The following is a 15,458-nucleotide window of genomic DNA, read 5'->3' as shown; positions in this document are numbered from 1 at the left end:
GGGGATGATGACATTGCCTTGTCCAGCTTGTAAGGGTGTATAGAGCAGCAAAAGAGATGTTTAAGTGCTTTGTACAGGGTGCCACTCTCATCACGGACACATCACAGTGTACCTAAGAACATCTAGCCCTTGGGTCTGAGTTCTGAAGGGAGGTTACCCCATGGTAATGTGGAGTCCTAGATTTAAATCCTGCTTCCTTAGAGATGGCCATGACGCCCCACAGGTCTGTGTCTCTCCAGATCATTGGGAAGAGACTTCCAGGAGCCAGAGCCAGCTTCCAGATGGAGCAGCAGTTCTAGGCTGGTAATTCCTTGCTCTCCCCTCCCACATGCTCAACCACAACTTCGTACTGTATTTCCCCACTCTTCCCCCTTCACCCTCCCCTTCTTTGGTTTCATTGAGTTCCCATTCTGGTCTCCCCTGCTTGTAAGAGGGCCCCACACTCTGAGCTTTTCCCTTCCTCTCTGCCCAGCAGAACTTCCTTCACTGCATTTGAACCTTATGACCCTGTTCTCAGCTAGGCCTGTGCTAAGGAATTCAGTCTAAGGGTCTCCTAGCTGATAAGAGTTTACTTCTCATGAGTGCTCTCACTATATACACATTAGAAGAAATATATACTTTCAATAGAGTACCCAAAGTCTTAACCCAAAATGTGTACCAGTGGTGGGAAATGTCAGGTCCCCTGGACCCTGGTGTCAGGGCAGGGGAAGGACATCTTCCAAACCCCTCAAATAGCCCACATAGGCAGTAATATAGAAAAAGGCCCCATTGGTTTCCAAGGCACAGACATTTTTCTGGATAAGATTGGCTCTCCTCTACCTAGGCTATCAGCTCTTAGACAATACCATTTCACTTTTGGCTTCTCTTAATGGCCACTCTGATCAACCTTTGAACCTTTATCGATTCATGAGATTTTCTACCATCTCCTCTTTTTTACTTTTTAAGTAGGGTTGATGTCCTTTCAATATTCCCGCTTTTCTGATCTTTCATAAAAGTCTTCCTTTTGTATAGCTTTATTTGGAGCAGCTTCAGGTATGAGGTGGGAAATTGGATTGGATTATCTTGGACACCATCCAACTCTCAACTCATTTAATTCCATGAAATTTATAATGTAGTTAACACTGAACTAGCACTACTGAGGATCACTAATGATTAAACCTTCAGTTAAGGTTTCTCAGCTTACTGAGAAGATACAGTGCTAACCAGCAACTTCTTCCTTCCGTGTTAAGATTAATGAATTACAACATCATCTAGTTTGAACATTCCATCTAGTCATATTTTTCCAATGTGTTTGGGAAATCCTATCTTAGTAATGACAGTAATAGATGACACACAGTATACAAGTATTGTCCCAAGCTCTTTAAATACATTAACTTGTTTATTTCCCATAATGATATTATGACATAATTAATACTTTTACTCCTACATGACAGAAGGGACAACTGAGGCACAGAGATACTAAGCAATTTGCCCAAGATCAGAGTCAGTAAATGATAGAGCTAGGATTCAAACTTAGCAGTCTGGCCTCTTAACGACTATGCATGCTACCTCCTGAAGCTCAGAAAAGATTACCGTGCACCCCTTCATAGGTAATTATGCTGTCACATCTCATCCCAGGAGACTATGAGAACCTCTCCTCTAGCCCCTTATCATTGTACTGTGTGTCTGGGTGTTACCTGTTGCACACGGAAAAGAAGAATTAGGAGACCTTTGAAAGAGGCAAGTATTGGAAGTAAAGATACTGAAGCCACAATAAGAAAGAGGAAGTAAGCAAAGTTTGAAGGTCAAGGTCAGAAGGGTTGGAGAGGGGAGCAGAGGAGGAAATGAGGGTCTACTGAGGGCTGCGAAATCATAAGCACATGCCATATAAAAGAATATGAAGAGGAACACTCCAAATCATAAAGTTGTCAAATTCATCAACAGAATTTTATTTGAAGCCTAACAGGGTGTTTTGTTTTGTTTTGTTTGGAACTAGACAATCTGATTTGGAAGAAATTGATTTCTCAAAATGGATTTGGAAGAGCAAAGGGCCAAGAATAACTGAGAAACAATTTTGAAAAAGGAGAACATGGAAGAACTTGCCCTACCAGATATCAAGATTTATTATCAAAATATTTCGTAATGAAGACAACAGAGTTTGGGCAAAAGGATAAACCTTAGAACAGAATGGAAAGCCTAGCCACGGGCCCACCCATGTTTGGAAACAATACCAAGCAGAGATGATATTACAATGCGTGGGGAGAGGGTAATCTATTTAATAAATGAATCCTAGAAATGACTATCCATATGGAAAATACAGAATTAGACTTCTCCCTTAGATCAACTTTTCGTAGATTGAAGAACTAAAAATAAAAAGCAAAATTTTAAAGCACAGAGTGAAAATACAGAAAAATTTTTTTCTTTTCTTTAAAGATTTTATTTATTTATTTGACAGAGAGAGAGACATCAAGAGAGGGAACACAAGCAGGGGGAGTGGGAGAGGGAGAAGCAGGCTTCCCTCGGAGCAGAGAGTCAGATGCGGGGCTCGATTCCAAGACCCTGGGATCATGACCCAAGCCGAAGGCAGACACCCAATGACTGAGCCTCCCAGGAGCCCCCAGAAAAATTCTTTGTGATCCTAACATAAAGAATAATTTCTCTTTAAGAAAGCAAACCAACAAAAAAGAGAACATAGAAAAATCGATAATTTTGACTTCATAAAAATTAACTTCTCCATAACCAAAGGCCATAATGACAAAGTGAAAAACAAGCGATAGCCTGAGAGAAGATACATGCAATGAGTGTAACACATAAAGAAATCCCTCAAATTAATTAGAAAAAGATAAACAGCACTTGGGAAGAAATGGGCAAAGAATATCAACTATCAATTTGTAGATAATTTGTAGAAGAGGAACCCCAGAAGGTCAATAGAAATACAAAAAGATGCTTGCTTCCACTATTAAGCAAAGAAATACAAACAAAGCAACAGTAAAATATCATTCACACCTATTAAATCAGCAAAAATTTAAGCCAGCCAATGCCAAGTGTTGGCAGAGCTGTTAAATCATGGAAACACACTCCCTCCTAGTGGGATTGTAAGTTGGTACAAGTACTTTGGAGAGCAATTTGGCAATAGCTAGTAAAGTCGTAGGTGGTCATGTCCAGAAGTTCTGCTCCTAGGCATCTAGTCTTGTATGTGGGCACAAGGAGACGTGTACTAAGATGTTTGCTGTAGCTTGGAAACCACCTAAATGTCCATCAACAAGAAAATGGATAGCTGAGTCGTAGTATAGTTCTACAAAGGAGTACAGTACAGCATGTATTGACATAGATAAAAATCTCACAGTTATAATGCTAAGGGAGAAATGAACACAGCAGAAGATTCTGATACTGTATATAGACACATATGTAGCTTAAAAGCTGGCAGGGAGTAATAAGTAATACTTTATAATGCTATGGATACATAAAAATGCAATAAAAATCATAAAAAATATAAAAACATGCATGAAGAGGACTAACACTGAATTCAACACAGTGCTTAGCTCTGGGAAGTGAGGGAGGAGATGGGCTGGAGAGGAGTACAGAGGGGAAATCCATTGTATCTCTAATATTTACTTTCTTTGAAGTAGAAAGACCTGAAGCAAATAAGACAATATACTAATATTTGCTGAAGCTGATGCGGTCATCATTAGCACTGCCCACCGAATGTATCTGGCTCTCTGCCTCCCAGGCCCATGGTAGGATTGCATTTTCCACTCTGAAGTTAGGGGTGGCCTACAGACTTATTCTGGCCAGTGGGCTGGAGTGGAAGTGACTTCTGGTTCTTTTTTTTTTTTTTTTTTTTTTTAAAGATTTTATTTATTTATTTGTCAGAGAGAGAGCGAGCGAGAGCGAGCATAGGCAGACACAGTGGAAGGCAGAGTCAGAGGGAGAAGCAGGCTCCCTGCGGAGCAAGGAGCCCGATGTGGGACTCGATCCCAGGACGCTGGGATCATGACCTGAGCCGAAGGCAGCTGCTTAACCAACTGAGCCACCCAGGTGTCCCGTGACTTCTGGTTCTGACCAAAGCTTTGGCCAACATGGCCATGCCGAGTCAAACCTTCTCTCTTCCCCAGTCCCTGAGCAGACACAACGTCTCCAGGCAGCCAGTGGGGGGCAGGTGGATGGGTAACACATGAACTTTGTTGCTCTCAGTCATGGAGATTTGGGGATGTTCGTTAGCACAGCACAGCACAGCACAGCCAAGTCTTTCCTGATGGATACAGCTGGAAAGTTAGTCCACAGGGGTTCCCTGTATTATTAGTCTCTGATCTTATCTGCATATTAAAAAATTACAAATAAAAATTTAAAAGTTCTTCATTTTGACTGGGTTAATCCTATTCCTCAGTCTGTAGCACATTATCCGTACTGGTCTGTGCAAGGCCCTACTCTCGTTTTATTAATTTTTTTAAAAAGATTTTATTTATTTATTTGACAGACAGAGATTCACAAGTAGGCAGAGAGGCAGGCGGGGAGGGGGGGGCTCCCTGCTGAGAGAGAACCCGATGCGGGGCTCCATCCCAGGACCCTGGGATCATGATCTGAGCCGAAGGCAGAGGCTTTAACCCACTGAGCTACCCAGGTGCCCCTAATTCTTATTTTCTTATAAGTACCTCAGACCCAAGATGGAAGCAATGTTGACCTGCAGGAGATCTTGCTAAGAGGAGTGAGTGATGGGCTAGCCCTCCCTGCCTGAGTCCAGCTGCTGTACGCTAGCCTGCAGTGTCTCTCGGCGGCTGGGGGGCACCTGAAACCCAGTCAGAAAGTCTTAGCTCTTCTCCAGAGAAGCAGAAACAAGAACTGTGATGAATGCAGTGGCCCCCAACTGTTGCTGACTCTTTGTAGGGCTTTGAGAAAACTGGTTTTGCTCTTCGTTTCCAGTTCTCTGATGTGTCGGAAAACACCAGCCTTGCCCCCAGGAAGTCCCTTTCCTGGCCCCTTTGAGTCAGCACCTGCCCTCCATCCCAAGCAGCCCTCCACCCTGTCCCCAGAGGCCGGTCACCTCTGCTAGAAATGCTAGGAAAACTCTCTCCCCCACCTGCTGGCTTCCAGGTTCCTTTCCAGGGCTGCCTGCAAGACTCCAGAGAGAGGTGGGGGAGGAGAGAGGGCAGAGGGCAGTGGAGAAGGAAGAGAAGCTTGTGCCCCTGGCCAGCTCTGTTCCTCGAGGCGCAGCGAAAGGCAAGCGCGGCCTGGAAGTCACCGTGAAAGGCGATGCCTTTGAGAAGTTCCGTGGAAAGAATGATATCATGGCCAACCACTCCCTGCCCCCCCCCCCACCTTTTTTTCCAGTGGGAGTGAGAAGTAAATAGACTGACACATTTTCCAGTCAGGGAGCAGTTGTGGAGAGCAAGTTTACCTTGGCACTGGCGCTCAGGTGGGGCTGTGAGAAACCTTATCTGAGCTTGCCCGGTAAACAAGGAGCCCTCATCTCCCCGGAGCCTTGGCCACCGCACAGGTGACCGCAGGAGGCAGGTGAATGGGGTGAGCAGAGCAGCGGCCTGGCCAGAGCCCCAGAGCCAGACTGGCCCGGGGTGGGGGGCAGGGGTGAGTGGGGGTGGGGGTGCAGACCACAGTAGGTAATTATTGCCTCGATTTGATTGACGGACTCATTACGGACTCCGACGGTTGCCAAGAGAAATGCCATCAAAGCCACCAGATTAAAAGGTAGCATTGATGTCCCTGAATTCCATGATTCTCCAACTGTAATGCATATGTCGTCACCTGGGAGGTCTCATTAGAAATCGCATTTCTAACAAGCTTGAGGGGCAAGGGGTGCTGCCTGTCGGTGCTGGCCCACCGACCACACTGAGTGAACAGGCTCCACGTTCAGATGACTGTGGGCCTGCTACACAGTCGAAATAGTAGCCATTTGAGGAGCTGTGTCTTGACTCTGTCAGGTGCTGTACAGGTGTTTTCTGCCATCTAGCTCTTACTCAATATACCAGCTCTGCAAGGTGGGGGTTATTACGCCTGCCCTCTCCTTGATGGGCAAGGAACTAGAGGCTAGGAGAGGTTAATTCATGTGATGTACGTATCATTGCCAAGAGATTTCATTCCTACCTTCCTGATCTTCCTTGAACTGAAATAAACCAAGGCCAACGGATGATAAGCAGCCTGCAGTCGAGGCGGGGGCGGTGACTGTGCCCCTGCCCATTTGCCCTCTTGATCGCCGAGAATGAGCAATGTCTTTTGTATGGAATCATCAGGGCCAAGCATAGGAATTCAGGAACCCTAGAATCAACCTGGGGCCCCGTAATTCCTGGCCTCGATCGAGGCAGCTCTTCAGAAAGGTGGACAAGCCCCATTTTCCATCCCTCTGGCGCTGACATCTTCGCCCACAGGACATACCATCTGAAACTCTTCATACCTAGAGCAGATGCTTTGATGCGTCAGCTCGGAAAGAATGCCTCTTAGGGCCATTCGGAAGACAAAACCGCCCCAGCTTGTGGGAACACCAAAGCGAAGGCAATTATAACTGGACCGACTGACCCGGAGATCTTTAAATGCCTCGAAGAACTGTGATGTGCTCTTGCAAAACCCAGACTGCCTCCAGCCATGAACTTGCATCATGTCCAGATCTCACCAAGCGCAGCAGCCACCCCACACTGGGGTGCGGCCTGGGGAACGAGAGACGCCCCCCTGCGGACCTGTGGGAGACTGGAGTCCGGGGGTGGAGGGTGGTCCCGCAACAGGTGGGGACACCATCAGCATTTGAACCTCACCCAGAGCGGTTCAGAGATGGGACCGCGATGTGCACTGAGGAGTGGGGAGGGCCAGGTTCAGACCCTCCCAGGGAGCCATCCCGGCTTATACATCCCAGTTGTTTACCTATAAGATCATTCTAGGAGGCATCTGAGGGAGTTTACAGACACTACATAAAATAGAGCAAAGTTAAAAAAAAAATATATGAGAGAATACGAGGGGGAGGAAGATTAAGAGAAAAGAGGATCTAATGGGGGTAACACTTTCCCATATACTTGGTCCCATATACTTGGGACCTAAATCCACCCGGTGCTCCCTGCACCCACGAGGTACAAGAAAGAAGCAGAAGCTTCAGGGACATGTGCATATCCAGTCCATTCCTGGTACTGAGGCTCCCCATAGGGGAGAATCAGAAGTCCTGATACCTTAAGGGGGAAGTCCTAAAGCTCGTCCCCCACGCTACTCTATGGGCACTGCTTTGGGACCCTGAAGGGCCGTCTTCATAGGCCTTCTGGGCCCGGCCTCTCTGGAAATCTGAATTCATTCCTTCCCCCGGGCCTGGTGCCGTCCTCACTCAGGGCTTTGGGGAGTGAGCCCCTTGTGCTCCCAGCCAACCTGCGGACACGGATGGGCAAACTGGGATCACAACGTGCAGACCATCCACAGACTGGGAGCAATGGTCTTCCTGCCCTGAGCCTCTGGGCACAGAGCGGTCTCCTTTCTTGGGATAAGCACAAGTCAAGGGACTGGAGGACCAGACCAAGTGCTCGTCCTGAGTTTACTCACGGACTGTCAGAGCTAAGGAAAGGCAATTCCTCTCTCAGCGCCTCAGTTCTGTTGCCTGCAAAATGGGGGGCATGGGCTAGTGTTCCATGCGTCCCTCCCTGAGGATTCCCCAAGCTGCCACCCTCTGCTGTGCATGACAACGTGAAGAGAGGCCATAACGCAGAGTTGCAAGCTTTGGGTCTGTGGTAGAGAGAGAAATGTGCCACCTGGATCCCCTGTCACAGGAGGACCCACTGCCCAGCTGTGGTAGTGGGGTCGGAAGATGGCCTCTAGCCATCAACTCCTTTCGGGTTGGCACAAGCCAAAGAGAGCCACCTCTTCCAAGACCGTGTCCTACCCCAGGACAGCTCACACTGTGGGCCTAGCAGAGCCAGGAAAGGCAGGCCCTGGAATTTTGTCCACTCCAACAGGTAGGATTTGCTCCCCAGCTCCCCGTAGGACTGGCCAAGATAGGCGGAGCCCGCCTCTCCATGAGACTTCCTTCTGGGCCCACTCCCGCTTCTCCTGCCATTCCTGGGTATTGGTCCCAAACCCTGTTGCCACATCTGCCTCTGAAGAACCCATCCGCCACAGCATCCAGGCACCCCCAGAGTGGCCAGGCACCTCACCTTCAGATCTGAAACCCGGCCACCACGGACCCAAGAGTGAGAGAAACAACCGGCGTAGTGGCTAGGACAGCACGTGTGGCCAAAGCTACAACTTGGGGTTGTCCTCCCATGCGAGCCCAGATCCCTAAAAGGCAGGACTCCCTTCCCCTCAGACCAGCTCCTCTGCACTTGGCTTTTCCAGTAGGTGGTGCCAGTTTTGCAGTTCTGGCTCAAGACATCCAAGGCTTCTCCAGTTGCCTTTCTCCTCTGCTCCCACAGCCAAGCAAGTACTGGGTTCGGGAGGCTCTGCCTCTGCCCCGCCTCCTGCCACCACCTGCCTCTGGGCTCAGTGCGGCCTCCCGCTTGGGCCACTGCCACAGCCCCCTGCAGACCTCCCTCTCCTTTTCGCCCCTCCTTTCTGATTGTCAGATGGCTATCCCAGTGCAGGCTCCTACCCCTGGGATGCCCCCCTCTGCTCCCCCTCATTGCTCTGAAGGAGGAAGGGAATGCTGGACGTGCAGGAATCACCCCAGTCCCCTACACCTGCTCCCCCCGCCCCCCGGCACTGGGTGGGGGGTGTTCGTTGCTGCTTGAGACAAATGCCCCAATAAAAACAAAGGTGGTAAAACAAGGTGAATCGGATGAGAAGTTTCTGCTTCCATATGGATTCCGCGTTATTCCCTTACCTCGGACTCCGAAGACTGAGCGCTCATTCAGCGGCGGAGACGTCGCTTGCTGCTAAGCACCTGTGCCTGCCTGTGCGGGCGTGTAGAGTCCCAAGAACAGAAGCGCTGGGCGATTTGCTGGCACTCGACACCAGGGGATTGAGAAATACTCTGTAATACAAATAGCTTTAAAATGCCCGCGCCCCCATGTGTAGACGGGCAGCTGTGCGTGTGGGAGACCTAGACCTGCCCGGAGAAGTCTGGTATAACCTCCCTGGGCTGCCGCCGCTAAGCCGTAGCTGCACACCTGTGTGCTTCTAGCTAGGGTGTCGGCAGGTGCGAGAGTCAGTGCAGATACTTCGAGAAAGTGCTGGAAAAAGCGAGAGATGGGATGTTATCCTTCTCTTCTAAGAGAACTGGCTTGGCCTGGCTTTCTCAGAAACCAAGAGAGGCTTGCTACTCTTGCTGTATTTTCCTGTTAATAAGCAACAAAACAAAGTAATTGCTGTGAGTTTCACTTTCCCTTCTTTGAGCTATTCATTTTCAAGCAGATCCCGTGGAGGATAATTTAATACCGCCCTTGTCTGCCAAGGAAGCTGAGTGCTTGCCCCTCTTGCATCCTTACTGTGCCGTGAGCTGAGGCCAAGGAACATCAGGCCCATTTTACAGATGAGTAGAGTGAGGCCAAGAGACCTGTCCATTCTCTTGCTAAGGATGTCAGACAAAATCATAATCTGGGGTGTAATTCGTTAATCTTTATATTTTCTTCTTCTTAACCAGCAGAGCCACCCAGGCACCCCTATATTTTCTTCTTTACAAATCGAGAAATGGATAAGCATTGTGGAAGATTATGTCCTGCACATGAAGGGAATAAAAATGAGAATGACCCTGGGGAGTATGTGTGAAGGGGACCCTCGCTGGGGTGGAACTGGAAGGAAAGTGAGCCGAAGTTCCCATCGGCACCCTCCCCAACCACTCTGAAATTCCGAAATTCCAATGAGCAGGTGGCCAGAGCAAGGAACACCCCCAACCTCCAGAAAGACTCAAGCGCACAGGATGCTAGCTTTTCTCATCAGTAGCATCAGAGACACTAAAGCATAAAGCTAGATGGCAGCCTCAGGTGAAACTCCTTCCACTGGTCTGGGTTTTGTTTGTAAGAGGAGGCCTGGATGAAAAGGTAGAAGACAGGGGCCCACTCAGAGGGCAGGTGGGGAGGACAGGGCAAGGTTCTGCGGTGCTGCAGGCTCCAGCCACCCCACTGCCCCCAGGAGCTGGCCACGCTCCTGCCTGAAGCTAGATTGTACCACTCCATCTGCTCAAGAGCCTTAGAAGCCCTGGGTGGGAGCCTCTGTGCCCTGAGGGCCTCATTAAGCCTGTGAAAAGGCATATGGTCTTTCTCACTGTCTGGGCTTGTCCAAGGCTCAGGCGGGGGCAAGACCTCTCTCCCGGGGTGCACCTGGGCTGCTGGGCCTGGCCTGGGCCTGGACAGGTGCACCCAGGCCCTGGGCCCACTCAGAGGAGTCCCCTTCAGTCTGAAACTCTATACCTTCTTTTTGTTTGTTTCTTTATTTTTTGTTTTTTGGTTTTTTTTAGAGTTTATTTACTTATTTGACTGAGAGAGAGCGCAAGGAGGCAGAGAAGCAGGCAGAGAGAGAGAGAGGAGGAAGCAGGCTTCCCACTGAGCAGAGAGCCCAATGCAGGGCTCGATCCCAGCACCCTGGGATCACGACCTGAGCCGAAGGCAGAGGCTGTAACCCACTGAGCCAAGCAGGCACCCCTAAAACTCTGTACCTTCTTAGTAAAAAGGGTCTGCTGAGACTCTCCCCCACCACTGATCAGTGGACTTAATCCACTCGAGGGCTGTGGCCAGATCGCAGTTGGGGACAAGGATTCTAATCAGATCCCTCCAGAAGGCAGGCCCACTGGTTGCAGCTACCCCAGCCCTTCCGGGGGGTTCACTTCTTGCTCTGTCTTACCATGGCCTGGTTTCCCCTCAGATTTCTGCCACCAACCATCATCACCCCTGTGACCACAGAGCTCGTTCTTCTCACCCACTTACCCGGCCTGAAATGCCATCGTTCGACGGAGGCCACGGGTGTATCACAAGCGTGTCTCTCTCACCATAGTGTGAATTTATGCATCCGATCAAGTGTGCTTGTCTAGCAGCTGCGTGGGATCGGGAAGAGGAAGCATGGACTCTCGCGTGGGAAAGCAAAGCGTGGCTTTGGAACTTGCAAGGCTGTGATGAAGGGAGCCCGGGTTTCTTCAGATCAGTGGGCAGGCCAGAGAGAGGTGTGAAACGGGAGGAGTGGAAAGGGGAAGTCTCAGAAGACGCAGTTCACATCAACTCCATCTGACCTACTTCACATTTCTGCTTGGGCGCCACCTAACTGGAAAAGAAATGCTGATATTCACTCAAATAATGAAGAGGTGAGGGTGACTGGATGGCTTTGGCGGACAGAACTGACCGACTTTTTTTTTTCTGCTAGAAATTCTGTGCACAATCCGTTCTGCAGAGTTCAAGGACCTTTGCTAACAAACAGGCATTCTGTTCAGCATGCAAACTTGGACTTGCCAGGGGGTGGGGGCCTCCCGCGCTCCCTCCCAGGATCAAGATTCTTCTGCTCACTCGTCATTCCCAGCACACCCCTGGCACTTTCTCACCCCTGCGCCTTTGCTTTTGCTGTTCTTGTCCTAAGGACTGGCTTTCTCTGGCTTCTACCCATCCTTTGAGGCCCGCTCGATGGTGTCTTTTCTCTTTAGCTTTTCTTGATACCATCCATTCATTCATTCATTCAGTCCTTCAGCAAATGTTTCCCGAGTGCCCACTAAGTACGAGGCAGTCTTCCAGCTGATGAAGTCCAGCAGTAAACAAAACAGAGAGACTCAGCCCTTACCCTTATGGAGCTTGTATTCTGGTAGTCAGCACCCTTCTTCCCAAGACAAAAATAATCACGCCACCCCCCAAGGTCACATGTCCGAACTGCAGTAGTTATCCTATGGTCTTAGAAGGGGCTGGCATCTGGTCCTCCCAGTCTCCTCTGTGATGTACCCCATGCCAAGCACCGGAAGCAGCCCTTGATTTCTTTATTTTTTTTTTTTTTAAAGATTTTATTTATTTATTTGACAGAGAGAGATCACAAGTAAGCAGAGAGGCAGACAGAGGGGAAGGGGGAAGCAGGCCCCCTGCTAAGCAGAGAGCCAATGGGGCTGGATCCTAGGAATCATGACCTGAACTGAAGGCAGAGGCTTAACCCACTGAGCCACCCAGGCACCCCTTGATTTCATTATACAAGGAATTAAGGAGAGCACATCTGGTAGGAAAGGGAGAGGTAAGGGGGTTTTTTTGTTTTGTTTTTTCTTTTTTTTTTTTTTTTTTTTTTTACGATTTTATTTATTTATTTGTCAGAGAGAAAGAGAGACAGAGAGCAAAATCAGGGGGAGCAGCAAGCGGAAGGAGAAGCAGGGTCCCCACTGAGCAAGGAGCCCAGTGAGGGGCTCTATCCCAGGATCCCGGGATCATTATCTGAGTCAAAGACTTAACCCACCTAGCCACCCAGGCATCCTAGAGGCAAGCGGTCTTTTTTTTTTTTTTTTTTTTTTTTAAGATTTTATTTATTTGACAGAGAGAGACACACACAGAGAGAACACAAGCAGGGGGAGTGGGAGAGGGAGAAGTTGGCCTCCCACGGAGCAGAGAGACTGATGCCAGGCTGGATCCCAGGACCGTGGGATCATAACCTGAGCCAAAGGCAGATGCTTAAAGACTGAACCACCCAGGCGCCCAGAGGTGAGAGATCTTACATGCAAACTCATATGCAAAACTTGTACGCACAGCACGTGTGCTATTTTTACTCGGCCTTAGTATTGCATAAGGGATCACTAAAGCAGTTTGGGGAATCTATCCTAAAGCCGTGTTATCCCGGTAGACACAGGGTTATATCCCTCGGGGTGTGTTTATTTGGGATGGATTGGGGGTGATGGATTTAGGAGAGCTTAAGTTCCCCTCAGGTGATTTCTTGGGAGCCACCCCAGTCAGGTCCATTGTAGCTGCCCAGGACCCGGTGGGACTGTTGCTGAACAGGCAGGAAAGTGTAACATGGACCCGGCCATCTGATCCCAGGGCCGGGCACTGTGTGGGTGTGAAGCACACTTGGGACTCCAGCGAGCTGGTGTGAGCTCAGGTTACCATTGGCAGAGGCCCTCTGAAGGAGCTGCTCCCCGGCTCACTCCTCCTCCTCGGAGCCCTGGGGATGAAGCCAGGAGGGACGCAGCTGCCCCTGGAGGAAGCAGGGCGACATCCTGTATACTTGAAAAGAAAACTGAAAGTGCCTTTCTTCACAAGAAACTATTGTGTTTTCCTCTTTTTTCATAACCCACAGGTATGACAGAGTTCCTCTGGTCCCAGGCTGAGGGGGCGGGGGCGGGGGGTGGTAGGGGGAGGGGGAGCCAGAGAGGTATGAAGGGAATTTGGATTGTTCCGTGGTGCGTGTTCTTTGTCTAACTCAGGGAAGGTGTCAGCCAGCTGGAGCCCACCCCGAGGAGCCCCGCGCTATATGATAGGGTCCTGGTGATAGGAACCTCTCTTCTGGCTGTTAACGTGCATTCCTGTGTAGATGTGGAAAGAGAGAAAGCATGCCGGAGCCGGAGCTAGGATAGGAATGTGAGTATTTCCTTAATTGGACACGAGAGCCTTGAACTGGTTCCAGTTTGGGTGTTTTCTTTCAAGAGCCTGGACCCCAAAGATTCCGTAGAGTTTTCTTTCTCACAAAATCCCTTTGGTTCAAAGGCCCCTTGATAGAAATAAAGAAAAAGCCAGGGCTGAATCTCTTTGATATTTGGGAAGGCAAGATTCCAGATCGCAGGCTTCTTTGCGGGGTGAGGAGGTATTGGGTGGAGAGAAGGAGACCCCTCCTAAGACGGTACAGGGCAAGAGTGCCCACAGGCTGTCTGTCGGGTCTCAGAGCCTGGATGGGAGGATGCAAAGCACTCTCCCCTCGAGCATTGATAGAAGAAATTTCTCTTAGCCTTCTGAGTGTTCTGAGAACTCAAAAGATTCCTCTTGCCTCCTTTATTGCTTTAGGAGTCTGCAGCACAGAGAAGCCATGCCACAGGCCTGAGAACTCACAGCAAAGTAAGTCAAAGGCTAGAGGATTTTGTCTGGTAGGTTTGGTGGTTTTGTGTGAGGACTAGTCACCTGATGGCTTACGTGGGAAAGCAGCCCACAAACAGGCATTGGCCATGTGTCCAGAACCCAGGTGGACACTTGCTGTGAGGCACCAAAGACGAACTCGTAGAGGGTGAGGGGTGATGTGGGGACACTGGGAGCACCCACTGGGCAGAGCTCTGCTACTTGCCTCTCATGTCTGGCACTCCCCCTCCCCCACCCAGCACTGGAAACTTCAGTCAAGGGACTCCAGGGGAAAATGGGGCGGTCTGTGGCTGAACTGAGTGAAAAACCAAAGCAGATACAATCAGCTCTGCTGAACCCCATCTTTTCCCCCAAAACACCTTAAAAACAAGCCCCGCATCTGCTCAGTGCTTTCCAGCTTACCAAGTGTTTTCATAACACTCTCTCATTTCATCCTCACATCAACCCACACACATTCTTGCCTTTCAGATTTCTTATGTACTCAAATGAGTTTCCTTGAAAAAAATTGGCTAGAAACTCCCCTTCTTCTACTCATTTTTTTTTTTTAAACCCCAAGACTTTGACTGATATCTTTAAGAAGCTCCCAGATTCCCAGGGTGGGAAACTTATTTATTCTGCCAGCCCTAGCCGACTGGGTGGTGTCCAGTAGTTCTGGTCTTTGCTATTGGAACTAACATTAAAAAACAAAACACTTATTTGTTTGAAAGAGAGAGAGTGAGCAGGGAGAGGGAGAGGAGCAGGCTCCCTTCTGAGCACGGACACCGCCCCACGATGATGATGATGATGATGATGATGATGATAGTGACGATGACAATGCCGACAGCGACAGTGATGATGGCATGGGGGGGATGGGAAGGGGCTCCATCTCACAATCCTGAGATCATGACCTGAGCCAAATCAAGAGTTGGATGCTTACCTGACACAGAGCCACCCAGCTGTCCCTGGAGCTAACATTTTATATTCAGCTTGTAGTTGATCTGTTAAAACAAATAAAGGCACAAGGGCTAGGATAAGCCTAGGACTGTGGGGAAAACAGAGGCTTTAGAACAAAGACCCAGAGTCAAATTCTAGTTCAGCCATTTGAGAACTATGTGGCCCTGGCCCAGTTACTCAACCTCTCAGAACCTCTCTCTCTCCATCTGACAAATGGGACAATAGTGCCTATGTCTTAAAGTCATCATGAGGGGTAAACATGCTAGCAGATGCAAGCGCACCTTAGGCAACAGCTACTTTGTGAAGTCCCTTGGAGCTGAACACAGCACCGACGTCACCACTGCTAGGCAGGTTAAAAGGAATGCTGTCTTTTTGCAAGGCTGGAGGGAGATAAAGCATGGAAATACACTGCAAAGGAATTTAGATGGAGACTTTTTTACTCAATGAATAATTAGCTACACGGCCTGCATACCTGCACAGGGATGCCACGGGTAACTGAGTACCTTTTATTATTTTTTTTAATTCTTATTTTAGGTGCAAGAGAAAAGGAGCTGGGAAACTGGATTTAGGCGATGTTGGAAAGCAAGGCAGTTCTGATTACACTTGGATTTTTGT

General features: G+C 49.1%; 2 protein-coding genes across 3 annotated transcripts in view; one reads left to right on the top strand and one right to left on the bottom strand.

The window, feature by feature from the left end:
• The window catches only part of LOC131840580 (glucokinase regulatory protein-like), a 57,394-nt gene extending 48,207 nt beyond the window's left edge, over nt 1-9,187 (bottom strand). For both annotated transcript variants that reach the window (XM_059188707.1, XM_059188708.1), the window contains exon 1: nt 8,780-9,187. In XM_059188707.1, the coding sequence (XP_059044690.1) occupies nt 8,780-8,806 (27 nt within the window). In that variant the 5' untranslated portion in view covers nt 8,807-9,187. The remainder of the gene's footprint in view (nt 1-8,779) is intronic.
• A 3,826-nt stretch (nt 9,188-13,013) lies between these two features.
• The window catches only part of LBH (LBH regulator of WNT signaling pathway), a 31,430-nt gene continuing 28,985 nt past the window's right edge, over nt 13,014-15,458 (top strand). The window contains exons 1-3 of the mRNA XM_059188704.1: nt 13,014-13,140; nt 13,268-13,421; nt 13,842-13,892. The gene's annotated coding sequence lies outside the window, so the exon portion shown is untranslated. The remainder of the gene's footprint in view (nt 13,141-13,267; nt 13,422-13,841; nt 13,893-15,458) is intronic.

Source organism: Mustela lutreola, chromosome 9 (assembly GCF_030435805.1).
Source record: "Mustela lutreola isolate mMusLut2 chromosome 9, mMusLut2.pri, whole genome shotgun sequence".
In the NCBI taxonomy this organism is placed as follows: Eukaryota; Metazoa; Chordata; class Mammalia; order Carnivora; family Mustelidae; genus Mustela; species Mustela lutreola.
Note: the sequence above shows the minus strand (reverse complement) of the source record. Positions and strands in the feature narration are given on the sequence as shown.